Here is a 27,752-nt window from a genome sequence, read left to right on the forward strand (position 1 = left end):
AACAAGAGGGGGAGGCAGAGCTGGGGAAAAGAAAGACTACGACTCCCAGAAGCCCTTGCGCCCCCCGACCACGACTCCCGGAAGTCCTTGCGTCTCCGACTCCGACTCCCGGAAGTCCTTGAGCCTCTGACTACAACTCCCAGAAGCCCTTCCGCCTCCGGAGCGAGCGAGTCCGCTTTACTCCAGCCGGAGCGGGGACTACAACTCCCAGCAGCCTTTGAGGCGCGCCCGGCCCTCGCGTGACCGGCGACTTCCGGCGCGGAGGGGCGGGGCGGGCGGGGCCGGAGCCGGAGTCGAGGCCGGCGAGGGGGTCGCGGCGCCATGGAGGCCGTTCCGCGGATGCCGATGATCTGGCTGGACCTGAAGGAGGCCGGCGACTTCCTCTTCCCGCCCGCCGTGAAGAAGGTGAATGCGTTAGTCTCCGGCCATTGGGGGGATCCGTCATGGCCTGGGGCGGCCCCGCCCCCGCCTGGCCTGGCTCCCCCCAACTTCTGCCCGCGCCCCCCTCTTCCTTCCCAACGCACCCCACTTTCTTGGGGGGCGCCGTGGTGGACCCATCATCGGGGGCGGGCTTCCTGGAGGAAGCCCCCCGATTCCCCTACCCCATGCACCCACCCCCCAGGCGTGGCTGGTCCCCAAGTCTTAAGTTCTTTGCAGCCTGGGGACCCCCTGTAGGGGCTGCACAAGGCCAGGGCCATAGCACGGTGGTGCTGGCATCCCGACCCACCCACCCAGGCCAGGTTCGAACCCTGGCACCGTGGACTGTGAGTGCCCTAAGCAGAGCCAGGAAGATCTCACCACAGGGAGACCACACCGGCCACCATGTTGATCCCCCATGTGGTTCCATGCAGAAAGCCAGTTTGGAGGATCCAGGGGTGTGGCTCTGGAGTAGAGCACCTGCCTTGTAGGCAAGAGTCCCTTCCCTTCCAGGTCCCTCCATGTTGGCCTACAACAGGAGCCAGCCCAGCTAAAAGAAAAAGACCCCTGGTGAGGACCAGGGCCAAGTGCTTTCAACTCATGCCTGGGGTAATCTCAGCAGTAACACAGAGAAGGGACAGAATTATCCATGCAATACAAGCAGGTTTGGAATGGACTATAAAGCAAGGGACTTCTTGGATTGCCAGGTGTGACTGCCCGTTCACCCCTGGAAACATTTGGGGCCTTGGAATGGGTTGACTGGATAGATAGCGAGTTGGATCCGAGCAAAAGTGAAGGAACACCTGGGAGGTCTTTGCACGTTTTTTTAAAGTATTTTTTGTTTGTTGAGTTTTTTGGGACACACTCGGCTATGTCCAGGGATTACTTCTGGCTCTGCACTCAGGAATTATAACTGGCAGTACTCAGGGAACTGTCTGGAATGATGGGGATCAAACCCGGGTTGGCCAGTGCAAGGCAAAAACGCCCTACCTGCTAAACTATTGTTCTAGCCCCAACTTTTGCACATTTGGGATCCTTTTAGTCTTCGCATAGGTTTGCCAAAGCCAAGTCCCATAGAGTGGTGCATTACTCAGCAGGATGTTTGAGAAAAGATGTAGAAGAAAGAAAAAGGGTTTGGAAGTTTGCTAGGAAAAGCTTTCACTTTATCTCCTAATTCTGCGACTGCTTCGGTTCCAACACTAAATTTTTCTTTCTGTGAAGCAGTCACTTACCTTTTTTGGACACTTTGCCCCTCATTTTCCAAACAAGAAAAAGTTAGATTAATATGAAATTCTAGAATGTTGTTAACCTCTTTCCTAGGCTTTGCCCTTTTATTTATTTTCATAGACTCTGCCATGCAATTAAACTTTTTTTCTGAAATTTAACAACTTTTGTCTGAAATTTAACAACTTTTGTTTTCTGGTTCAATTCTAACGGGTAATCATATCTGTAGGATGCTGGGGATCAAACCCAGGTCTGTCCCAGGTCGGCAACATGCAAGGCAAAGCCCTACCATAATGCTGTTTTGGTTTGTTTTGGTGTTTCATTTCTTTTTTTTTGTTTGTTTGTTTCTTGGGCTACACCAGGTGACGCTCAGGGGTTACTCTTGGCTATGCGCTCAGAAATCATCCTTGGCTAGAGGACCATATGGGATGCCAGGGGATCGAACCTTGGTCCTTCCTAGGTTTGCGAGTTTTGTTTTTTTTTTTTTTTTTGGGCCACTCCCGGTGGTGCTCAGGGGTTACTCCTGGCTGTCTGCTCAGAAATAGCTCCTGGCAGGCACGGGGGACCATATGGGACACTGGGATTCGAACCAATCACCTTTGGTCCTGGATCGGCTGCTTGCAAGGCAAACGCCACTGTGCTATCTCTCCAGGCCCCTAGGTTTGCGAGTTTAAGGCTAACGCCCTACTGCCTGCTCCACCACTCCGGCCCCCATACCATAATGCTATCACTCCGCCCTGAAGATGCTTATTAAGCCATTTCCTTCATTCCCTCAGGAACTGTAACTCTAGGAAGGATGATTGGACAGGTCTCAGAGTAGACTAAAATTGAACTTGGTCTCTGAAGAGAATGTTGATGGAAATTTGGCAGGAATGGTGGCGGGAGTAGTGGAGTGGTACAGCAAATTTCCTATTAGGAATGGCATCACAGGAAGGAAAAAAAAACCTATTTGGTCACAACCAAGTAGAGATACTTTATTTGTTGAGTTATAAAGAAGCACTAAAGTTTTTTTTTTTTGTATTTTGGGGGCCATACCCGGCAGCACTCAGGGCTTACTCCTGGTTCTACATTCAGAAATCACTCCTGGCAGGCTCAGGGGACCATATGGGATGCCAGGAATCGAACCCAGATCCGTCCTAGGTCGGCTGCGTGCAAGGCAAATGCCTTACCACTGTGCTATTGCTCAGGCCCCTTCCTTCCTTCCTTCCTTCCTTCCTTCCTTCCTTCCTTCCTTCCTTCCTTCCTTCCTTCCTTCCTTCCTTCCTTCCTTCCTTCCTTCCTTCCCTTCCTCCTTCCCTCCCTCCCTCCCTTACTTCCTTCTTCTTTGTAGTTTTTGGGTCACATCCAGCAGCGCTCAGGGGTTCCTCCTGGCTCTACACTCAGAAATTGCTCCTGGCAGGCTCGGGGGACCATATGGGATGTCGGGACTCGAACCACCACCCTTCTGCATGAAAGGCAAACGCCTTACCTCCATGCTATGTCTCTGGCCGTTTTTTTTTTTTTTTTTAAAGTAGGCCACACTCAGCAGGAGCATAGGCCCAACCCCAGCTCTAGAGTCCTCGTGTATCTCTTGCAACTGGTGCCCTTTTTCTTGTTAACCCCTGTTCCAAGTTGAGAGACCACTTCAACAATAACTTGGAGCTAAGGATAGACTTGAATTTAGGATTAAAATTGGTGTTGAGGAAATCTATCTAGCACTGTGTGGAACCCTATATTAAGGATGAGTAAGAGACAATCTTCCCTATCCCCTCCTGCCCCTTGGTGTTCCTAGACAAGTAGATAAGGAGATTTAAAGAAAACTGATGGTGATATCAGTGCAAAAAAGTGTTCTTTGTATAGAAGCACCAGCCTAAGGGACGGATCAACAGGGAAGGCTTGCTAAGGAGCTGGCTTTTGAAAACAATAGCTTTCTAGAAAAAGAGTTGCTTTCTTTTATGAGAGCTGGACTTTTGAACCAGTTTCTCATAATGATTAGTTTTTGGTTTTCACTGTCTTTAACTATGGAATAGTGTCAAATAAGATCCAGAACAACAAGGTGGTTTTGAACTGTGGTGCCAAATTTTAGATCAGGTTACCAAGACACTTTTTGGGGGTGGGGTGGGGGGGAGCTTGTCCTGTGGTATCCAGGATTTCTTTCTGGCTCTGCACTCAGGAATCTCTCTTGGCTGGCTTCAGGGGCCACATAGGATGCTAGGGATCAAACTCTGTTCGATCGCATATAAGGCAATCACACTGTACTATTGCTGTGGCGCAACACATGATTTCTTAATATGAAAATGTTACTGGCCCCATACCTTCGTACATGTGTTTTTAGCCTGAATGCTGACTCACTGGAAAGTGAAGAAGGATAATTCTTGTCTTCTTAATCAATCAGTGAGTGATTTCACTGTATGTTAGTAAATGTGAAGTTCTTCTCGATTCCTTTCCTAAACACACACCTTTAAACAGTTGCACTCGTGTTTAATTAAACTCAGTCTGAGGGATTCATTCATTGGATTCTGAGTACTTGTTGTGGTAAATTCGGGCTGTATGTGAGGACAAAAAATGCTTGCCTTTGTGGAAATTACATTATAATGAAGATCCACACAGTTGCTCCTCTGCAGGGACATATGGAAGACACTGCCATCAGGTGACTTTTTGGCCCAACTAGTTGAATTGAGTTCTCAGACTGCTTTCTCACCAGCTTCTTCCGGAGAATGTCTGCTTAAAGCCAGCTTCCACTTCTCTTCAAGTTTGCCTTTCTTTTTTTTCTTTTTTTTTTTTGGTTTTTGGGCCACACTTGGAGGTGCTCAGGGGTTACACCTGGCTGTCTGCTCAGAAATAGCTCCTGGCAGGCACGGGGGACCATATGGGACACCGGGATTCGAACCAACCACCTTTGGTCCTGGATTGGCTGCTTGCAAGGCAAACGCCGCTGTGCTATCTCTCCGGGCCCCCAAGTTTGCCTTTCTAACTTCACTCTCTTCATATACCCTAGACCACTCCTGTAGGAACTTACACATACACCACACACACACACACCCTACACACACACACACACCCTACACACACCCTACACACACCCTACACACACACACACACACACACACACACACACACACACACACACACACACACACACACACACACGGTAGGTCATCTGCCTTGCTTGGAGCCAACTGGGACAGACCCGGGTTTGATTCCCAGCATCCCATATGGTCCCCCAAGCCTGTCAGGAGCGATTTCTGAGCACATAGCCAGGAGTAACCCCTGAGCGTCACCAAGTGTGGCCCAAAAAACAAAAAAGAAGAAAATCAGAAATCTGAAATTCCTTAAATGCCCATCAATAGACGATGTCTTTGTATTTATTATACACATGTAAAAGTGCTGCCAAGACATTAATGATTTCTACATTCAGCAGATGATTGTTGAACTGGCACTGAAGATATAAAGCAGAGATGAGTAGACAAAAATTCTATCACAGGCTGAAGAGTTGGTATAAAGGATAAAGTGCTTTTCCTTGTACATGACTCACCGATTTTGATTCCCAGTACCACATAATGGTCCCCTGAGCACAGAGCCAGGAGTGATTCCTGAGTTACTTCAGGAGTCATCCCTGTGCACAGCCAAGAGTAAAACGGAGCACAGTCGGAAATCCTGTCACAGATTTGGAGTTGCTTCGGTCTTACTTGTTCACTTCGTGTTTTACAGCCTAATGGCTCCAGGTGCTAATGGCCTTGATTGTCCAATTAAAATGTCTGGTTTTAATCTCAGATACCAAGGATCTGTGTTCATTTCACATGAAGACTTCCTCCTCCCTTTGGTGTATGGGCCACACTGTGCTGTGCTCAGGGGTTACTCCTGGCTCTGCATTCAGAAATTGCTCCTGGCAGGCTTGGGGGACCATATGGGATGCTGGGAATCAAACCCAGATCTGTCCCAGGTTGGCTATGTGCAAGGCAAACGCCCTACCGCTGTGCTATTGCTCCGGCCCCAACACATTAGACTTTTATTTTGCTTGTTTTTTTTGGGGGGGCCGCACCTAGTAGTGCTCAGGGCTTATTTCTGGCTCTGCACTGAAGAATCACTCCTTTGCAGTACAGGGGGGGAACCACATGGGTTGCTGGGGATCAAACCCAGGTCGTCCATGTGCACCCTACCTCCTATCCTATCACTCTGGCCCCTTGGACTTTTTTCTTTACTCAGGAAGTAATGCATACTTTTGTGCAGAGAATACTAAAGAAGTGCTGGTTGAATAACCTGGTTTAGTTCCAGCACTGTCCACAAGGTGTAACTTGGGTCTCCTCACTGGTGTTCAGAAAGTTTGAGGGTCTTCAGAAGAGATATGTGAGGGAGATGTTAGGCATTGGGGTTGGATTGAGGGTGAAGGTCTGTTCTCATCCCTAGTACTCGTGAGCAGTGATTTGGTTTTAGGCTGTAGGCACATAGAGGCCATTGATTTCCCTTGATAATATTCCTTTCTTAAAATGAATCTCTTTGTTTGTTTGTTTCGGCCACACCTGGTGATACTCTTGGCTATGCGCTCAGAAATCGCTCCTGGTAGGTATGGGGGACCATATGGGATGCTGGGAAATCCAACCACGGTCTGTCCTAGGCTAGCACTTGCAAGGCAGATGCCTTACCTCTGGCCCCTCAAAATAAAATGAAACTTATTTGAAATTCTCTAGATTACATACTAACATCATGTTATATGGAAAGAAATGCTTTCTTTTTTTCTTTCCTTTTTTTTTTTTTTTTTTGATTTTGGGTCACACCCACAGCACTCGGGTTACTCCTGGCTGTGTGCCCAAAAATCACTCCTGACAGGCTCGGTGGACCATATGGGATACCGGGAATCAAGGCAGATACAATACTGCTGTGCTATCTCTCTGGCCAAATGCTCCATATTTTAGCTGAGCTTGTATGTAGATGGTAAAAGAATATATGTGGTGAATAAAGGAATATTAACATGTGACACTCTGTATTGCTTTTCTTGGTTATTCCTTAGTTAGCACTGTGAAATTCTGTGTTACATCACAGTGAGAGCAAAAGCTGGACACGTACCACAGGAGAAAAGAGCTACACTGAGAAATAAGAGCATGCTAAAGGGCTGGAGAGAGAGCATAGTGGTAGGACATTTGCCTTGCACGAGGTCGACCCAGGATGGACCTGAGTTTGATTTCTGGCATCTGATATGGTCCCCTGAGCCTGCCAGGAGTGATTCCTGAGCGAAGACCACTGGGTGTGACCCAACAACAAAAACAAAAATAAAAGAGCATGCTACAAGAGAATATTAGAATATTCCAAAGTTGGGTGTTAGACTATCTGTTTTGGGGTTTGTTACTCACCTCTGGTTCCACTTTTTTCTTTCTTGGTCTTTTTATCTGGCTCCATTTTTTTTTTTTTTTTGGTGGGGGGAGCTTTGAGCCACATCTGGCCCTGGTTCCATGTTTCTAATCTGCAAAATAATGGTAGGTAGTAGATAAGCTTATCTACCTTGAGGGCTGAAGCAGTAGTACAGCTGGTTGGCTCCTTGCCAACCTAAACTTGATTCTTGGTATCCCATATGGTCCCCAGAGCCACTGCCTAAGTGCAGAGCCAGGAGTAATCCCTGAGCATTGCAGGGTCTGGCCCAAACCCTGTCCATCCCCAAAGAAAAAAAACAACCAGTGATTTTATCTACTTAGAAAAAAAAGTGTGTGGGACCTGAGAGATAGCATGGAGGTAAGGTGTTTGCCTCGCATGCAGAAGGACGGAGGTTTGAATCCCGGCATCCCATATGGTCCCCCGAGCCTGCCAAGAACGATTTCTGAGCGTAGAGCTAGGAGTAACCCCTGAGCACTTGCCAGGTGTGACCAAAAACCAAAAAAGGAAAAAAAGAAAGAAAGAAAAGAAGTGTGCTGTGGGGCTATACAGTAGGTAAGGTGCTTACTTGCCCTTCATGAAGATGACCTGGATTTGATCACTGGTATTCCTTATAGACCCCAGAGCACTGCCTGAGCATAGAGCCAGGAGTAATACCATATTTTCCGGCGTATAAGACGACTTTTGAAACAAAAAAAGTCAACCGAAAATCGGGGGTCATCTTATGCGCCGAGTATATCCCGAAAAATGTTTCAATATGCCGCTAAACGAAAATTGTCTGAATATTGCCACGAAATTTCCAACTCGATCCTGCACCAGTCACTGCCAGGCTGCTTGGACCGCCTCTCTAACTCGGCCAATCCAAGCAGGCTTTTGATGCATGCAAATTAGACAATGTTCTGGACCCGAATCTACACTGTCAAAAGCCTGCTCAGATTGCCCAGAGTCAGAGAAGACGTCTATGACAGTATAACCTTTGGACCTTTGCTTGTTGTGATTGGCTCACTGTGGTACATGAGCTCAGGAACACATGCAGCACATGCAGCATAGGAACGTTCTGTGTGATACAGCAAATATAGGCCTAAACCTCTGTTTTAACTGCAAAATTAGGGGGGCGTCTTATACGCCGGCAGATACGGTATATAAGCATTGCTAAGTGTGCCCCCTCCCCCCAAAAAATTTCTGTGCTATTTGTTGTGTAGTAAAAATACAAGCTAATATCATGACATTGGCATAGGCCTTGGAATCAGAATATGGTGTTCAGGTCCCACCTCTTAAGCTGCCCTAGATGAATGAGTCCATAATGAATCCCGTTTCTTAGGAAAGTGATTAACACAGAACTAATAATATACCTCGTGTACTATCAAGTGTTAATGTCGCTGAGGGGCCAGAGCGATAGCACAGCGGTTAGGGCGTTTACCTTGTACACAGCCAACCCATGTTTGTTTCCCGGCATCCCGTATGGTCCCCTGAGCCTGCCAGGAGTGATTCCTGAGCTCAGAGCCAGGCGTAACCCCTGAGCGCCACTGAGTGTGGCCCCCCCCCCAAAAAAAATTTTTTTTAATGCATATGCATTTTTTGTACAAGCCTTGGCACATTGTAAATATTTCATCCTGGTACTACCTTTCTCTCTTTAGTAAACATACCCAAATTATGTGTCTATAGCAGGTGGTGATATTAGACGGATTTTACAGATGGAAAAAAAAAAAACAAGCCAAGATCTTTTTTTTTGTGTGTGGTTTTTGGGTCACACCCAGCAGTACTCAGGTTATTCCTGGCTCCAGGCTCAGAAATTGCTCCTGGCAGGCACAGGGGACCATATGGGACACCAGGATTCGAACTGATGACCTCCTGCATGAAAGGCAAACGCCCTACCTCCATGCTATCTCTCCGGCCCCACAAGCCAAGATCTTATAGCATCCCAGAGGCTATGACAATAGTGACAATAGACAATAGTTAATACTCTTGTCTTATTCTTTCTGGAAGTAGAATTTCATTCTCTTTTACTTTTTGTTGTTATTGTTGTTGTTGTTTGTTTTACTCATAGCTGCTTCCTTTCCCCATCTTCCACCTGTCTCCCATCCTCCATCCCTTGGTCCTCTTCCCTGGACATACTCAGCATAGAATTAACTTAGGTCCTATTGTTCCCTCAATAAAGGATCTCCATCCAAAGTCTGCCTGGGCTCTGGAGCGTCTTTGGTTCTCTCATCCTTTACTAGCCTTTCACACTTGGGTCTGTCATTGTCTTCTGTGCTGACTCTTGGTTTGTGGTGTCAGCGTCCACATTGTGCATGCTACTGGACTTTTTTCTTAGTCTTTTGGCAGCTTCAGATCCGGACCTCAACTGCTCTTAACTCTATAGAGCTCCGGGCCAATGAGACACCATGATTTGGTCTCTGTCTCTTACTCTAGAGCCTAGCAGCTTTTGACTTAACTGGGTCAGGTAAGGGCCCTGCCTGACAGTATTCAGGAATTACTCATAGTTCTGTGCAAGGCAGATAAATGCCCTACCTGCTGTGCTATTGCTTTGACCCCAATAGGAGATTTCTTTCCTGGATTTTTCATATTTCCAAAGGCCACACAGAAGTCCAAGAAACACATAGGCATCGGGAAAAGGTTTTTAGGAACTCTTTATTACTACTTCTTACTTGTTAATAGCAACTATTTTCAGTGTGGGGTTGCAGGGTTGCTGCTGCTGCAGTGCTTAAAGACCAGGGCCACACGCAACATTGCTTAGGGGGTCATCTGGTCCCAGATCAACCTAGGGCTTCATAAATTCCAGATGTAGCTGTATCCCTTGAGCTACATCCTGGCCCCTGTTTGGGTCATACTTGGCAATGCTCAGGGGTTGCTCCTGCCTCTGCGCTCAGAAATCACTCCTAGCAGGCACTGGGGACCATTTGGGATTCAAACCACCATCTGTTTGAATCTGCTGCATGCAAGGCAAACACCTTACCACTGTGCTATCTCTCCGGCCCATCAGTTCTTTACTTTTATTTATTAATTTAAGGCTTGCTCTTCAAGCTTGTGTTTCCTTTGATCATTCACCTTGTTTGCTTGTTTCTGTTTCTTTGCTAATTTTGGTGGTGTTTTTTTTTTTGTTTTTTTTTTTTTGTTTTTTGGGCCACACCCGGTGATGCTCAGGGGTTACTCCTTGGCTATGTGCTCAGAAATCGCTCCTGCTTGGGGGACCATATGGGACGCCGGGGGATCGAACTGTGGTTCATCCTAGGCTAGTGCAGGCAAGGCAGACACTTTACCACTTGCGCCACCACTCCAATCGCTGCTAATTTTTATTCTGAAGAAGTCCATGTTCTCGCTCTCTTTCCCTTCTCTCGGTTTTTGGGTCACACCTGGTGTTGCTGAGGTTACTCCTGTCTGCAGTCAGAGTGATATCACTCCTGGAAGGCTCAGGGGATCATATGGGATACCAGGGATCAAACCCAGGTTGGCTGTGTGCAAGGCAAACACTCAACCTGCTGTGCTATCACTCTAGCCCTGCCCATGTTCTCTCTTACTTCTCACATCTTTCTTCCTCCCTCCCTCCCTCCCTCCCTCCCTCCCTCCCTCCCTCCCTCCCTCCCTCCCTCCCTCCCTCCCTCCCTCCTTCCTTCCTTCCTTCCTTCCTTCCTTCCTTCCTTCCTTCCTTCCTTCCTTCCTTCCTTCGTTCCTTTTTTTTATTTTTTGCTTTTTGGGCCATACTCAGCAGCACTCAGGGTTTACTCCTGGCTCTGAACTCAGAAATTATTCCCAGTTGGTTCAGGGACTACATGGGATGCCAGGGATTGAATTCGGATCTGTCCCAGGTCATCTGCATGCCAGGCACACACCCTACCACTGTGCTATCTATCTGGCCCCTCTCCCTCTCTTCTTTTTTTTTTTTTTTTTTTTTTGGTTTTTGGGCCACACCCTGTGACGCTCAGGGGTTACTCCTGGCTATGCGCTCAGAAGTTGCTCCTGGCTTCTTGGGGGACCATATGGGATGCTGGGGGATCAAACCGCGGTCCATCCTAGGCTAGCACAGGCAAGGCAGGCACCTTACCTCCAGCGCCACCGCCCGGCCCCTCTCCCTCTCTTCTTAATGATGTAACATTTTCAGAGTCTGGGTTAATTGCTTGATGTTTCACCTTCAGAATGTTTCTTTTTCTTTTCTTTTTTTTTTTTTTTTTTTTTTGTGGTATTTGGGTCACACCCGGCAGTGCTCAGGGGTTTTTCCTGGCTCCTTGCTCAGAAATTGCTCCTGGCATGCACGGGGGACCATATGGGATGCCGGGATTCGAACCGATGACCTTCTGCATGAAAGGTAAATGCTTTACCTCCATGCTATCTCTCCGGCCCCCAGAATGTTTCTTAGTCCTCCTTTTAGTTATCTGCCATCTGCATTTCTGTAAATCAGTTATTCACTGATATGTGAAGGGGCCTATAATTTTTGTGTTGGGCCCACCTTGCAATGCTCAAGCCTTAATTATGGCAGTGCTCAGGGAATGATGGTAATAGGCATCAAATCTGGGTCAGCCATGTGCAAGGCAAGTATCTTGTTTTGTTTTGTTTTTGGGTCACACCTGTCGGTGCTCAGGTGTTACTCCTGGCTCTGCATTCAGAAATCGCTCTTGGCAGACTTAGGGAACCATATGGGATGCCAGGGATCTAACCCGGGTCTATCCCGGGTCTCAGCGTGCAAGGCAAACACCCTACAGCAAGCATCTTTACCCCTGTACTTTCTTAGCTCCAGGGTCTAATTTTTTTTTTTTAATATACTTCTTTATTTAAGCACCATGAGTACAGGCATGTTTGTAGTTGGGTTTCAGCCATAAACAGAATAACGCCCCCCTTCACCAGTGCAACATTCCTACCACCAATGCCCCTCCCCCCCCCCGCCCCTGCCTATATTCGCGACAGGCATTCTACTTTTTTCATTTTTTAATGTTGTCATGCTAGTTGTTAGTGTAGTTATCTTCCTAACAGCGTTCACCACTCTTTGTGGTGAGCTTCAAGTTGTGAGCCTGTTCTTCCAGCCCTTTCAGCTCTTTTTTTTTTTTTTTTTTTTTGGTTTTTGGGCCACACCCGTTTGACGCTCAGGGGTTACTCCTGGCTATGTGCTCAGAAATCGCCCCTGGCTTGGGTGGACCATATGGGACGCCGGGGGATCGAACCCAGGTCCTTCCTTGGCTAGCGCTTGCAAGGCAGACACCTTACCTCCAGCGCCACCTACCCGGCCCCCCTTTCAGCTCTTTACTGTCTCTGGGCCTTATTACAGTAATGTTTTTAATTTTTTTTGTTGTTGTTTTTGTTTTTGTTTTTGGGTCACACCCGGCGGTGCTCAGGGGTTACTCCTGGCTGTCTGCTCAGAAATAGCTCCTGGCAGGCACAGGGGACCATATGGGACACTGGGATTCCAACCAACCACCTTTGGTCCTGGATCGGCTGCTTGCAAGGCAAACACCACTGTGCTATCTTTCCGGGCCTAATTTTTCTTAAAACCCATAGATAGGTGAGACTACTCTATGTCTATCTCTCTCCCCCTGACTTATTTCACTCAGCATAATAGATTCCATGTACATCCATGTAGGGTCAAATTCTTTTTTTTTTTTTTTTTTTTTTTTTTGGTTTTTGGGTCACACCCGGCAATGCTCAGGGGTTATTTCTGGCTCTACGCTCAGAAATCACCCCCGGCAGGGTCAGGGGAGGACCATATGGGATGTCGGGATTTGAACCAGCGACCTTCCACATGTAAGGCAAACGCCTTACCGCTGTGCTATCTCTCCGGCCCCATCGGGTCGAATTCTTAAAGGTATCCCGAGCATGTAATCCTGTGAGGAATTATCCATGGACTCCCATTTCGAGTGTATTTAAGTTCCCTGGTGTTAGAGAGGGTTGTAGCATGAAGACTGATCTGTTTCCCATAGGGTCATCCAGGAGATGCGCCCACTTGATCTAAGCCCCAACAAGTGATTTCCCCAGGATTCAGAGGGCAGGAATAAGGGAATCTCCTGTCTCTTAGGTTTAAAGTCTCTCTCTCTCTCTCTCTAGTTTGTTTTGAAGAATTACGGAGAGAACCCAGAAGCCTACAATGAGGAACTGAAGAAGCTGGAGTTGCTTCGACAGGTAGGTAGGCGTGTGTGGGGTTTTTGTTGGTTTGTTTGTTTGTTTTGTGGTGTAGAACCTAAAGCATCACACTTTTTTAAGGCTCTACATATGTAGCCCTAAGATAGGGGTTTTCTGCCTGTGAACAGAAACTTTTTGATAGGAAAATAGAGAAACACTGGGGACTGTGTTCTTATATTAATTAAAAATGGAGGGGGGGACCGTGCGGTGGCGCTAGAGGTAAGGTGTCTGCCTTTCTATCGCTAGCCTAGGACGGACCGAGGTTCGATCCCCTGGTGTCCCATATGGTCGCCCAAGCCAGGAGCGACTTCTGAGCGCATAGCCAGGAGTAACCCCCAGAGTGTCACCGGGTGTGGCCCAAAAACCAAAAAAAAAAAAAAAATGGAGAGAGAGAGGAGGCAGAACTGTAGTTCAGTGGAAAGGGTGTTTACTTTGCATGTGACCAATCCAGGTTCAATCCTGGCACTCCATATGGATCCCTAACCCCTGCCAAGAATGATCCCTGGGCACAGAACTAGGAGTTTCTACTGATAAAACACATAATGTTTTGTTTTATTTGGGGGGGCGGGCACATCCAGTGGTGCTCAAGGGTTACTCCTGGCTCTGTGGTCAGGGTTTATTCCTGGTGGTTCTCAGGGGACCATGTGGGGTATTGGGACTGAAACTTGAGTCAGCTGCTCTATTGAATGTACTATTGCTCTGACCCCTTTTGTGAAATTTAGAAATTGTCTGTTAATGTCCTTTGTCTGTTTTTATTTATTTAATTTTATTAAAAAATTTTTTTCTCATGGATTTAAAAGACTCACTAGTACATTAATGATATTTCTCCTTTGTCTTACATAATACAAATATTTTCCTCAACTCATTGTCCTTTTAAATTAAAAAAAAATATTTGTGTAGTGCTGGGAGGCCAAATCCAGGACCTAACTCATGTGAAGAATACAATGAATTACATTCCCAGCCTCTTCTTATGATCTGTTTTTATGTTGGTGCTACATCTAGCAGTGCTCAGGGATTCCTCCTCACTCGGCCTGGCTGTTGCTCAGGGGCATCATGCAGAGCTGGAAATCAGATTCTTGAGAGCTTGTCTGGAGGTTCTAATAGGGGAGCTCAGCTGCTCATATACCCTTGACCGAAGAATGGCCAGTCTCTGTTCAGGAAAGGCCATTCTCTTTTAGCATGCAGCTTTGGGAGGGACACACATGGAGCAGTGAGGGAAGAAGGGGGCACTGGCCTAGTCAGTCAGATCAGCTAAATCAACTCTGCCAGTCAGTGGGGTGACAAATGTTGCAGTCAGATCACCCTTACTTATATCTGGGGATCAGTGTGCAAAGAACCTACTGTTGTGTTCTATGTGGACCCAAGGTGTTATTTATTCATTGTTTTGTTTGTTTGGAAGCCACATCTGAGGGGGTCTAGCCAAGTGTAGCTTGTGGGGGGGGCATATGTGCTACCAGGATTCAAACCAGGGTTGTGGCCTCTGATGAATACTTTAACCTTTATACTAGCTTTCTGGTCCAAGATCATGTGTTCCTATTTTATTAGTTTGTTTGGTTTTGGGGCCACTCTTGGCAATGCTCAGAGGTTACTCCTGAATCTATTTTATCTTTCCTTTTATAGTCAGTGTCTGCCTTTGATAGACACTTAGAAAACTTTACTCACTCAAATATCAAGGCAGTAGTCTCTGATGTGTTTGTTGTACTTGTATCGTTTTATTTTTTACTTCTGTCTGCTCATTTTTATGATTGACTTAACATTGGTTTACAACTCTTAAGTTTTAGGGATACAACTTTTGCATGTAATCAAACCACTTCATACCCACTACCAAAGTTGTAGTTGCCATCCAACATCTAGTTGCCTTTCCTCTACTTTGTATCTTCAAGTCTCTCTCTCTCTCTATTTTTTTTTTGATTTTTTGTTTATTTGTTTTGTTTTTGTTTTTGGCCACACCTGGCGGCGCTCAGGGGATTCTCCTGGCTCTGTACTCAAAACTTGCTCCTGGAAGGTTCGGGGGGACCAAATAGGATGCTGGGAATCAATCCCGGGTCCATCCTCGGTTGGCTTGCATGCAAGGCAAACACCCTACTGCTGTGCTACTGCTCTGGCCCAAGACTATATTTTTATATGAGTCTGTGATAAGTGAGGGAAGACTTGAATTCTCTCTTTGTACTTTTTCTTTCCTTTTTTTTTGGGGGGGGGGTCACACCCGGCAGCGCTCAGAGGTTACTCCTGGCTTCACGCTCAGAAATCACTCCTGGAAAGCTCAGGGGACCATATGGGATGCTGGGATTCGAACCAATGACCTTCTGCATGAAAGGCAAAACGCCTTACCTCCATGCTATCTCTCCAGCCCCTCTTCGTGCTTTTTCTACGGTAGGGGTCCTCAAACTTTTTTAAATGGGGCCAATTCACTGTCCCTCCAACTGTTGGAAAGCCAAACTGTAGTTCAAAAAAAACTAAGAATAAATTTTTATGTATACTGCACATATCTTAGATTGAAGTGAAAAGGCAAAATGGGAACAAACACAATATTTAAAATGAAGAATAAGGAAAGTTAAATCGACAAACTTAACACTATTTCTCTGGAAACTGTAGGCCTATTTTGGGCTGACCCCTACTCAAGACTGAGAGGATGAGTTGAGAGACAGAGAGAAGGAAGGGAGTCGGAGGGTGTAGCACACATTTCATACATGCACACTATGGGCCCAGGACAACTATCCGCTAAGCAGGACAGGTAGTGGTGTCAAAAATTTCCAGTGGGCCAGATATATGTTTCTTGACTGTTTTGGGGTCTGGGGATTGAATATATAGTTTCAAACATTCTAGGCAAATGCTCTACTGCTGAGCTGCATCTCTTGCCTCTGAATCCTTTTGTTGTTGTTTTTGTGTGTGAAGCAAGGTATTTTTGTTTGTTTTTATGGATGATACCCAGTGATGCTCAGGAGTTACACTTGGCTCTGCATTCAGGAATGACTCCTTGCTGACTCCAGTAAACCATATGGGATCCCAGGGGTTGGACCTGGGTTGGCCATGAGCAAGGCTGTTTACACCCTACATATCATTCCAGCTCCAGAGCAAGGTAGTTTTTATTAAAACTTATTTAGAGAGAGTTTTGTTTTATTTCAAGGCTACACCCAGCAATGCTCAGGAGTTACTCCTGCCTCTGCACTCAAGAATCAATCCTGGCGATTTAGCGTGACCATCTTGAATGCTGGGGGAACCCAAGTTGGCCACATGCAAGGCAAACGCCTTACCCACTCTACTATCTCTCCAGTCCAGAAAGGTTCTTTGAAAGAAGACTTTATTGAAACTTTTTTTTAAGGGGAGAGAGAGGGAGAAGTACATATTTGAGATGGAACACAGACTTCTCCAGATTGGAAATAAGCCAAGAAACAGAGACAAGCAAGCAAGTAAGATACATCTTCAAGGGAGAACACAGGCTTGAACAAAATGACTAAATTCTTTTTTTTTTTGGGGGGGGGGCCACACCCGGCGTTGCTCAGGGGTTACTCCTGGCTGTCTGCTCAGAAATAGCTCCTGGCAGGCACGGGGGACCATATGGGACACCGGGATTCGAACCAACCACCCTTGGTCCTGGATCGGCTGCTTGCAAGGCAGACGCCGCTGTGCTCTCTCTCCAGGCCCTTTTTCTTTTTAACATATGATTCAAATATAGAGAATGAAGGTGAACCCCACCAGTGAGTGGAGCCTTTTTGACTGTCTATGTCTGCTCCATTAATAGCCACAAAGGTTGTTGGGTGGATGACAGCTGTAGCCCAACTATGTTCTATCTCCTCACTTGGACAAATATTTATTTGGGCCACACCTAGTGGTGCTAAAGGACTTACTCCTGGCTCTTCACTCAGAAATTACTTCTGGGGCTGGAGTTGATAGCACAAGGCGTTTGCCTTGCACAAGGCTGACCCGGGATGGACCTGGGTTCAATTCCCAGCATCCCATATGATCCCCCGAGCCTGCCAGGAGCAATTTCTGAGCACAGAGCCAGGAGTAACCCCTGAGTGCTGTCAGATGTGGCCCACTCCATCCCCACCCCCCAAATAATTACTTCTGGGTCCAGGGGACTGATACAGAGGTTTCTGGGGATTGAACTTGGGTTGGCCCAATGCACGGCATTGCTCCTTCAGACACATATTTCCTGGCTACCTGTGGGTGAATAGGCCTATACGTATATTCTGTGCCACCAGTGATGTAGCCCTGTTTCTCCCCTCTTTCTCCAGAATGCTGTCCGTGTTCCACGGGACTTTGAGGGCTGCAGCGTTCTCCGCAAATACCTAGGCCAGCTCCACTACCTGCAGAGTCGGGTCCCTATGGGTTCGGGCCAGGAAGCTGCTATTCCTGTCACCTGGTAAGAACTGGCAGGTCGGGGCCGGAGAGATAGCATGGAGGTAAGGCGTTTGCCTTTCATGCAGAAGGTCATCGGTTCGAATCCCAGCATCCCATATGGTCCCCCGTGCCTGCCAGGAGCAATTTCTGAGCATGGAGCCAGGAGTAACCCCTGAGCACTGCCGGGTGTGACCCAAAAACCACAAAGAAAAACAAGAACTGGCAGGTCCAGGCCAGCATGACGAAGGGTACTAGAGATAGCCTGGGTCCAGGGACACTCTTTTCTTTCCTACTGCTCAGTGTAGGGAGTGGCTTGATGTAGTTTCCCCAGATCTCCCTCCCTCTGACCCCTCCTCATTTGATCACCCTGGCTAGCCCCATTTTCTTTCTTGGGTGACATATCTGCAGGACAGAGATCTTCTCGGGCAAGTCTGTGGTCCACGAGGACATCAAGTACGAGCAAGCCTGCATTCTTTACAACCTTGGTGAGCGACCTAAGTGCCTCTTCCTCATCTGTTAGGGATTGAACCTGGGTTGGCTGCATGAAAGCCAGAATCACAGTGGCGAGAGCCTGATGGAGGGGATGGGCTCTGAGCCCCGCCGCCTTCCTCACAATTTTGCCAGCTTTTCTTTCCAGGCTCGGGGGGCACCTCCTTGCTGGGGCACTGTCATAGTGTTGCTGCTCAGTGCCCCAGCTGGGAGAGATGCTCCTCACCAGCCTCAGCCTATCCTCCCTTCACCCCTGCTAGCTCAGTCATAACTTCTTTGGCCCCAGAAGCTTGGGCTCTCTTACCTGAAGTCTTCTAGACTGTAGGTTATGGCAGCGTTTTTCAACCAATGTGCCGCAGCACACTAGTGTGCCATGAGATATTGTCTGGTGTGCCGTGGGAAAAATTCCACTTTCATCCGTAACACGTGACTTCAGCTCACAATTAGACCAGTCATTAGATTATTTCAGAATAAAGTTAATTATAAAATGACTTCTTTGTGTTTATTTGATTCTTGTTCAAGAGAATTACTTTATATATAGTCAATATAGGCACAGAGTTAAATATTTTTAACATTTTCTAATGGTGGTGGGCCTTATGATTTTTTTTTTCTATGAAAAATGTGTGCCTGTGCACAAAAAGGTTGAAAAACACTGGGTTATGGACAGGAATAGTACCCCCTGCCCTCACTTGGTAGAACAGGAAACTATGGAACTTGAGCTTCCTGAGCTTCCTAATTGACCAGTGCTCAGACCCGTTTTCCTGGTTGTGGGTGACGGCTCAGTCACTTGCCTTATCCTAGACACAGTCCTCCTACCCCCTCCGAAACAGCTATCTGGTTAGCTCTGACACAGGTCTTCTCCCTTCCCAGGAGCTCTACACTCCATGCTGGGGGCCATGGACAAGCGGGTATCTGAGGAGGTGAGAAGGTGGGCAAGGGGGGGCCTTTAAGATGTCGCTGGGAAACGCTCCGTAATCTCAGCCTCCTGAGCTGGACCAAGTTGACCACAGAATGGACACAGTCACCTCTCTGACTCAGCCTCCGTGTGCCCCATCCCCAGGGTATGAAGGTTTCCTGTACTCACTTCCAGTGTGCCGCAGGAGCGTTTGCCTACCTCCGGGAACACTTCCCTCAGGCCTACAGTGTTGACATGAGCCGCCAGATCCTCACTCTCAATGTCAACCTCATGCTGGTGAGGGGGCTCCTGGTTGGAGCCACAACCAGAGGCGTGGGAGGGGCCATGGTGGCTTATGGTAACACGAGCTCAGCAGGGAGATACGGCTTAGATCTTTTGTAGTCCCTGTTCAGAAGCATGTCTGTGCTTCTTGAGAAAGGAGGCCAGTGAAGATGGGAGCCTTGTAACTTGACTGCTGAGAAGGGCAGGTTTTGGGTGAGCCAAGCAGTAAGTTTGTGTTATTGTTCTAGGGCCAAGCTCAGGAGTGTCTTCTGGAGAAGTCCATGTTGGACAACAGGAAGAACTTTCTGGTGGCCCGCATTAGTGCCCAGGTAGGGACAGTGGGCAGATGACAACTCTTAGGACACTGAGGCCAGGCCTTCCTTTTAGTCCTGAGTCTCACTTTCCTCCTTTCCACCGAATCCATCCTGACTCGAAGGTGGTAGATTACTACAAGGAGGCCTGCAGAGCTTTGGAGAACCCAGATACGGCCTCCCTGCTGGGCCGGATTCAGAAGGACTGGAAGAAGCTTGTGCAGATGAAGATTTACTACTTTGCAGCTGTGGCTCATGTGAGGATGCTGTGGCTGCATAGTCTGGGTGGGGCTGAGTGCCCTAGTCTGGGGAGTAAATGGTGACTTCTTCTTTCCCAGCTGCACATGGGGAAGCAAGCTGAGGAGCAGCAGAAGTTTGGGGAGCGGGTAAGTGAGCTCTGGCAAGGAGGGGATGCAAGGTTAGTGGGCTTCTGCCCTACCCTCTTCCACTGCCTTCCCATCTCTGCTGTGGGGTCCGGTCCACCTACTGTGGGGTCCTATGATGTTGCCCTCGCCCTTGGAGGCCTCTGAGGGATCACAGGCTTTCCTGAACACAAGGCTGGATAATGCTACAAGCAGTTAGGTAGAACTGGATTAACTAATCTTTCATGGTTTGGATTGGGCTTGGAGCCTAGCTGCCTCCAAACATTTTGGCTTAAGGGCTTGACTGGTGTCCCAGCAGGGATTGTGGGTGGGATAGTAGAAAGAATGGGGTTCAAGGAAGGAAGAACGAACCAGGTTCTCCCTGTTGTCTCTACAGGTTGCATACTTCCAGAGTGCCCTGGACAAGCTCAATGAAGCCATCAAGCTGGCCAAGGTAAAGCTGAGGGAACCTTGCTGCTGAACCCAGGAGTCTAGGAAGCGAACCACACAGCTGACGGTTCCTTTTGGGTGTGGGTAGTACTGAGGCCTCATTTCCGTACCCCGCAGGGCCAGCCTGACACTGTGCAGGACGCACTTCGCTTTACTATGGATGTCATTGGGGGAAAGTGAGTCATGGTTTGGGGGCTGGCCTTGGGTCTTTTGGTTGGGGTCTCTGCCTGTACTTGGTTTTGGGGGAAAAGATGGCTGTGCCACAGAGCAGTGGCCCACACAGGAGGCTAGATCCCAGAGCCTCAGCAAATTGATGCTGGGACTCCTCACAATTCCTCTCTAACCCCAGGTACAATTCAGCCAAGAAGGACAATGACTTCATCTACCATGAGGCCGTTCCAGCACTGGACACCCTTCAGCCTGTGAAAGGTCTGAGGCTGAGGATTGGGTGGAATGTTAAGTTGAAGGGGACAGATGAGTGCAGACCAGAGACTGCATGGGCTTTGTCTCCACCATTTTTTGTTTTTGTTTTTGGGTCACACCCAGGAGGGCTCAGGGATTACTCCTGGCTCTATGCTCAGATCGCTCCTGACAGGCTCGGGGAACCATATGGGGTGCCGGGATTTGGACCACTATCCTTCTGCATGCAAGGCAAATGCTCTACCTCATGCTATCTCTCTGGCCCTCCACCATTTTTTTTTTTAATGTGGGAATACTTTTCCAGGATCTCAGGAGTCTGGGTCTACATTTTTTGTTTTTGTTTTTGGGCCACACCCTGTGATGCCCAGGTTACTCCTGGCTATGCACTCAGAAATTGCTCTTGGCTTGGGGGACCATCTGAGACTCCAGGGGATCGAACCGTGGTCTGTCCTAGGTTAGCATGTGTAAGGCAAGTGCCCTACCGCTTGTGCCACCGTTCCAGCCCCAGAGTCTACATTTTTTGGGTTTTTTTGGGGGGGGGATTTTTTTTTTGCCACACTTGGTGATGTTCAAGAGTTAATCCTGGCACTGCACTTGGGAATTACTCCTGGTGGGGTGTAGAAGATGATATAGGATCCCAGGCATTGAACTTGGGGCAGCCATGTAAAAGGCAAATGCCCTACCTGTTGTACTATTTCTCTGGCCCCTCTGGGTCCACTCTTCGCAAGACTTAGCCTACTAGTCCAGACCTGACAGTGTGGTTGCTTGAGATCAGACTCAAGACTTCATGTTTGCCAAGCATGTGTTCTGTCTCAGAGGTATTTCCCTGATTTCCATTGTTGCTCCCTGCTTCCAGGTGCCCCTCTGGTGAAGCCCTTGCCAGTGAACCCCACAGACCCTGCTGTCACAGGCCCTGACATCTTCGCTAAATTGGTACCCATGGCTGCCCATGAGGCCTCGTCACTGTACAGGTGAGTGGGAGCGGTGGGCCTGCCCTTATCATAAGTAGGGCTGGGCTGTCTTGGGAGACAACTCAGCACTGCTCTGTCACTCCTGCAGTGAGGAGAAAGCCAAGCTACTCCGGGAGATGCTGGCCAAGATTGAGGACAAAAACGAGGTCTTGGAGTAAGTGCAGGACAGTTGGTTGGAGGTGCACAGTGGAACTTAGAGGGGCTCCCCATGCTGCCCGTATCAGGAGCGAAATGATAAAGCGAAAGTCTCATGACTTTCCTGATTGGCCTTCCCTGGCTATGTGCATGGTGTATGGTAGAATTCCAGTCCTCGAGAAGCATCTCCTATCTCTTACTCTGGTGCCTGCAGTGCCCTGGACATGCTTTGTGGGGCCAGGCCACTCCTAGTAGTAGGGGTCAGGATGCTGAGTTGCTCTCCTTGTTTCTCAAAACCTGACTCTCGGGGCCGGAGAGATAGCATGGAGGTGAGGCGTTGGCCTTTCATGCAGAAGGTCATCGGTTCGAATCCCGGTGTTCCATATGGTCCCCCGTGCCTGCCAGGAGCAATTTCTGAGCATGGAGCCAGGAGTAACCCCTGAGCACTGCCAGTGTGACCCAAAAACCACACACACACACACACACAAAAAAAAAAACAAACCTGACTCTCATGGTGGATATACACCTTAGAGACCTCCATTTCCACGTGAGGAGCTGGGCCAGCACCCAGCACTCCCATGACCTTGTTGCTCTCCACAGCCAGTTCATGGATTCAATGCAGCTAGATCCTGAGACAGTGGACAACCTAGATACTTACAACCACATCCCACCACAGCTCATGGAGAAGTGTGCAGCTCTCAGTGTCCGGCCTGACACTGTCAGGAACCTCGTGCAGTCCATGCAAGGTGAGGACAGGAAAGCAAACAGGTGGAAGGGAAGCAGCGAAAATCCTGGTTTCTCGGCATCCTTTCCAGGGGCAGTGAAGGGCACCTCTCTCTGTCTCCTACATACCCACCCACTTACCATCCCTAGATCACTGCATTCAGATTCTGCTTTGGCCTATGAGGCTTGAAAACACACAGATCCTTTAGATCAGTGGTCCTCAAACTATGGCCCGCAGGCCACATATTGTATTTGTATCTGTTTTGTTTCTTCATTGCAAAATAATATATATGCAGTGTGCATAAGAATTCATTCATAAGTTTTGTTTTTACTATAGTCAGACCCTCCAGTGGTCTGAGGGACAGTGAACTGGCCCCCCGTTTAAAAAGTTTGAGGACCCCTGCTTTAGATCTTTTAGATCCTTGACTCTCATCAGTCAGGCGTTCCTGATGATTCCTGGGGCACTGATAGGCCTGCTTGAGAAACTTCCCCTTTCTCCAGTGTTGTCAGGTGTGTTCACGGATGTGGAGGCCTCCCTGAAGGACATCAGGGACCTGATGGAGGAGGATGAGCTGCTAGACCAGAAACTGCAGGAAGCCTTGGGCCAGGCAGGGGCCAGCCCAGCCGCTTCCAAAGCCGAGCTGGCAGAGGTGAAGCGAGAATGGGCCAAGTACATGGAGGTCCATGAGAAGGCCTCCTTCACCAACAGCGAGTTGCACCGCGCCATGAATCTGCATGTCGGCAACCTCCGCCTGCTCAGCGGGCCGCTCGACCAGGTCCGAGCCGCCTTACCCACACCGGCCCTCACCCCAGGTGAGCTCTGCCTGTCCAGTCGTCAGGGAACATGGTGCTAAAGGCTTCTCGAGCCTCACAGACCATTCCTGCCTCCAGAGGACAAGACTGTACTGCAGAACTTGAAGCGCATCCTGGCCAAGGTGCAGGAGATGCGGGACCAGCGTGTCTCCCTGGAGCAGCAACTGCGGGAACTCATCCAGAAGGATGATATCACTGCCTCTCTGGTCACCACGGACCACTCAGAGATGAAGGTAGGCAGGGACTGGGCCGGCTGCTCTGCTTCTGGGCTCCACCTTGGCGTGGTGAGGCCTGAGTGTCCTCCATCCCCCAACACACCCCTTAGAAGCTCTTTGAGGAACAGCTGAAGAAGTACGACCAGCTGAGGGTATACCTGGAGCAGAACCTGGCCGCCCAGGACAACGTTCTCCGGGCACTGACAGAGGCCAACGTGCAGTATGCAGCTGTGCGGCGGGTGCTTAGCGAGCTGGATCAGAAGTCAGTGCCTGGCCTGGTGTGCTTCCCTGGAGGACCCCCTGGGGCTGGGCTCAGCTCACCTGCCTGCCTTTATACCTGCCAGGTGGAACTCCACCCTACAGACCCTGGTGGCCTCCTATGAAGCCTACGAGGACCTGATGAAGAAGTCTCAGGAGGGCAAGGACTTCTACGCTGACCTGGAGAGCAAGGTGGCCGCTCTGCTGGAACGGACCCAGTCCACCTGCCAGGCCCGCGAGGCGGCCCGTCAGCAGCTCCTTGACAGGTGGGTGCATTTGCTCCAGACGGGACTGGCTGGGCTGGGCAGGGTGAGCAGCTCCACTCCCTCCTGCACTGGTCCCACAGGGAGCTGAAGAAGAAGCCACCGCCCCGGCCCACAGCTCCGAAGCCAATGCTGCCCCGAAAGGAAGAGGGGGATGCGCTGGAGACCGACCTGCCTGAGGAGCTACGGAGCCTGCCCCCTGACATGGTGGCTGGGCCCAGGCCACCTGATACCTTCCTGGGAACAACTGGCTCCCTCCACTTTCCTCCTGGACTCTTCCCTACCTCTGCAGGGTCAAGACCTCAATATCTCGCAGGCCCCTTACCTCCTGGTACCTACTCAGGCCCTGCCCAGATGTTGCAGCCCAGGGTGCCAGCAGCCCCGGGGCACCCTGCAATGGCCATGGTGCCCACACCTGCCCTCTACCCGGGCCCTGGCTATACACCAGAGCTGGCCATGGTGCCCCGTTCCTCCCCGCAGCATGGCGTGGTGAGCAGTCCATATGGGCGGGTTGTACCTTCTCATCCGGGTGCAGGTCTGCCCTCTGCCCCACCGCCCCAGTTCATGGGTCCCGAATTGACCATGGGGGTCCGGCCAGCCACCACCACAGTCGATAGTGTCCAAGCCCCCATTTCTAGCCACATGGCACCACAAGCAAACCCCATCCCTGCTCCGCACCCCCAGCCTTGTTTCCCTGTGCCCCCACCACAGCCTCTGCCTGTTCCTTACACCTACCCACTAGGGGCAAAGCAACCCCTCACAGCACCTCCGGCCCAACACTTTCCTCCCAGGGTCACAGGTTTTCCAGCGCCAAGGATGGGGCCTCAGCCTCACCCTCAGCCTCATTCTCAGCCTCAGCCTCATATCCCACGAGCCACCTTTGGTGGGCCCCAGCCCCATCAGCAGCCTCTTCCACTTCAGCACCCACACCTCTTCGCACCTCAAGCCCCAGGAGTCCCACCCACACAACCCCCTTACCCCTTTGCTCCTCAGCCTGGTGTCTTGGGGCAGCCACCATCGGCAGTGCATACCCAGATCTACTCTGGTCCCTCTCAAGACCCACTGCCCCCCCATTCAGGACCGCTGCCTTTCCCGAGCCCCGGACCTCCTCAGCCTCATCCCTCTCTGGCTTATGGCCCCGGCCCTGGCCCTGCCCCTTCCCCGAGGCCTTTGGGGCCCCAGGCAGCGCCACTCTCCATTCGAGGCCCCTCACCAGCTAGCCAGCCTGCCCCCAGCCCCCACCTGGTGCCTTCACCCGCTCCCTCCCCGGGGCCTAGCTCGGTCCCTCCCCGGACCCCTGCCGCTGAGCCACCACCTTGCCTGCGCCGGGGTACAGCCGCTGCAGACCTCCTCTCTTCCAGCCCTGAGAGCCAGCATGGCGGTGCCCAGCCTCCCGGGGGTGGGCAGCCCCTGCTGCAGCCCACCAAGGTGGACGCATCAGAGGGCCGGCGGCCTCAGGCCCTGCGGCTCATCGAGCGGGACCCTTACGAGCGCCCCGAGAGGCTGCAACGGTTGCAGCAGGAGCTGGAGGCCTTCCGGGGCCAGCTGGGCGACGCAGGGGCTCTGGACACTGTCTGGCGGGAGCTGCAAGAGGCCCAGGAGCAGGATGCCCGCGGCCGCTCCATCGCCATCGCCCGCTGCTACTCCCTGAAGAACCGGCACCAGGACGTCATGCCCTATGACAGTAACCGCGTGGTGCTCCGCTCGGGCAAGGACGACTATATCAACGCCAGCATGGTGGAGGGGCTCTCGCCGTACTGTCCACCCTTGGTGGCCACCCAGGCCCCCTTGCCGGGCACGGCAGCCGACTTCTGGCTCATGGTGCACGAGCAGAAAGTGTCTGTCATCGTCATGCTGGTGTCCGAAGCTGAAATGGAGAAGGTAAACGCGGGAGCGGGTTGGGAGGGGAGACCTTGGAGAGCCGACCCTAACTCTCCCTCCTGTGCCCCTCAGCAAAAGGTGGCGCACTACTTTCCCACCGAAAGAGGCCAGCCCATGGTGCACGGCGCCTTGAGCCTCGCACTGAGCAGCGTCCGCACCACCGAGACCCATGTGGAGCGTGTGCTGAGCCTGCAGTACCGTGACCAGAGCCTCAAGCGCTCGCTCGTGCATCTTCACTTCTCCACTTGGCCCGAGTTGTGCGTTTGCTGCCTTCGATTGGGGGGGGGGGGGGGCTGGGGAGGTATGGGAATTGTCTGTTAGAGCTGAGGGGCAGAAAGGCCTCAGAGGGCACGGATCTCGCTCCGAGCCCTTGCTTCCTTCCCAACAGAGGCTTGCCAGATAACCCCAGCAACCTGCTGCACTTTATCCAGGAGGTGCACTCGCATTACCTGCACCAGCGTCCCCTGCACACGCCCATCATCGTGCACTGCAGGTACACGGCAACCCGGCCTTTCGAGGGGGTGTTCCTGCAGGACACACAGGTGCCTGACCCAAAGCCCCTCTCATCCATAGCTCCGGGGTGGGCCGCACGGGAGCCTTTGCGCTGCTCTACGCGGCTGTGCAGGAAGTGGAGTCTGGAAACGGAATCCCCGAGCTGCCTCAGCTGGTGCGGCGCATGCGGCAGCAGAGGAAGCACATGCTGCAGGAGAAAGTGAGGGGCTGGGCAGCGGGCGGGTGTGGGCGGCCCTTGGCCCTAATGGAGAAAGCTCAGCCCGCCCTGACCCTGCCAAACGCATCCCTCTGCAGCTGCACCTCCGGTTCTGCCACGAGGCAGTAGTGAGACATGTGGAGCAGGTCTTGCAGCGCCACGGTGTCCCCCCTCCCTGCAGACCCTCGGTTGGCATGAGCACGGGCAGCAGCCAGAAGGTAAGGCAGGAGCTGCTGGGGGCTGCTGGGATGGACACAGCGTGTGGGAGCCCTGCCTCCTCTTTACTTCCTCTATCCTCTCAGAATCACCTTCCTCAGGACTCCCAGGACCTGGTCCTTGGTGGGGACGTGCCCATCAGCTCCATCCAGGCCACCATTGCCAAGCTCAGCATCCGGCCTCCCGGAAGCTTAGACTCCCCAGCCGCCAGCCTGTCAGGCCCTGTAGAGCAACCAGGTTTGCTGCCAGCCAGTGTCCCGGAAGCTCCCCAGCTCCCACCCTCTTCCCCACCCCCCGTCCCTTCACCCCTGCCTGAGGTTCCCCAACCCGAGGAGGAACAACAGCCTACACCTGAGGTTCCTCACTTGGAAGCCCCCTCCTCCTCCTTGGAGCTACTGGCTTCTTTAACTCCCGAGGCCTTCTCCTTGGACAACAACTTGCGGGGAAAACAGAGGATGAGCAAGCAAAACTTTCTGCAGGCCCATAACGGGCAGGGCCTGCGGGCCACCCGGCCCACCGATGACCCACTCAGCCTTCTGGATCCGCTCTGGACACTCAATAAGACTTGAACAAGCTTTTCCAGCGAGGCCTGTCCTTACACTACATCTCGGCTGGGCCTCTGCAGTGGACTTGGTCTCTTCCTTCCATTCCTACTGCCTTCAGCCTCACCTGGCCTGGCCTACACCCCTATGGGGTGGAGGTGCATCACAGGCCTGGGGTCCAGTTCTTTTGTTTTTGTGCCACACCTAGCGACGCTTGGGGGACCTTATGGAATGCTGGGGGTGGAACCCAGATCGGCTGCACACTTACCCTCTGTATTCTTTGTCCAGCCCTAGGGGCTTAGGCTCTGCTCCTATGGAAACTGACATTTTTCTGCTCTTTGCTATTGAATTAATAAACCAACTTGTTCTGTGGCCTCTATCTAC

General features: G+C 50.6%; 1 protein-coding gene across 2 annotated transcripts; it reads left to right on the forward strand.

Moving 5' to 3' along the window:
* The first annotated feature begins 292 nt into the window (after positions 1-292).
* On the forward strand, positions 293-27,747 carry PTPN23 (protein tyrosine phosphatase non-receptor type 23). 2 transcript variants are annotated; one of them, XM_049777295.1, is made up of 25 exons: positions 293-405; positions 13,015-13,089; positions 17,328-17,455; positions 17,842-17,918; positions 18,793-18,842; positions 18,983-19,114; positions 19,348-19,428; positions 19,536-19,667; positions 19,749-19,796; positions 20,170-20,226; positions 20,340-20,398; positions 20,572-20,651; positions 21,499-21,613; positions 21,702-21,767; positions 22,349-22,494; positions 22,973-23,284; positions 23,363-23,517; positions 23,610-23,761; positions 23,844-24,023; positions 24,104-25,901; positions 25,974-26,158; positions 26,290-26,394; positions 26,475-26,613; positions 26,709-26,828; positions 26,913-27,747. In XM_049777295.1, exons 1-25 carry the CDS (start codon positions 322-324, stop codon positions 27,393-27,395), a joined length of 4,959 nt encoding a protein of 1,652 aa, XP_049633252.1. In that variant the 5' UTR covers positions 293-321; the 3' UTR covers positions 27,396-27,747. The 2 variants fall into 2 exon arrangements, with proteins under 2 accessions (XP_049633252.1, XP_049633253.1); XM_049777296.1 differs by having other exon boundaries at positions 26,928-27,747.
* Positions 27,748-27,752: the final 5 nt, after the last annotated feature.

The sequence above is a fragment of the Suncus etruscus genome, chromosome 7 (genome assembly GCF_024139225.1).
Source record: "Suncus etruscus isolate mSunEtr1 chromosome 7, mSunEtr1.pri.cur, whole genome shotgun sequence".
NCBI classification, from domain to species: domain Eukaryota; kingdom Metazoa; phylum Chordata; class Mammalia; order Eulipotyphla; family Soricidae; genus Suncus; species Suncus etruscus.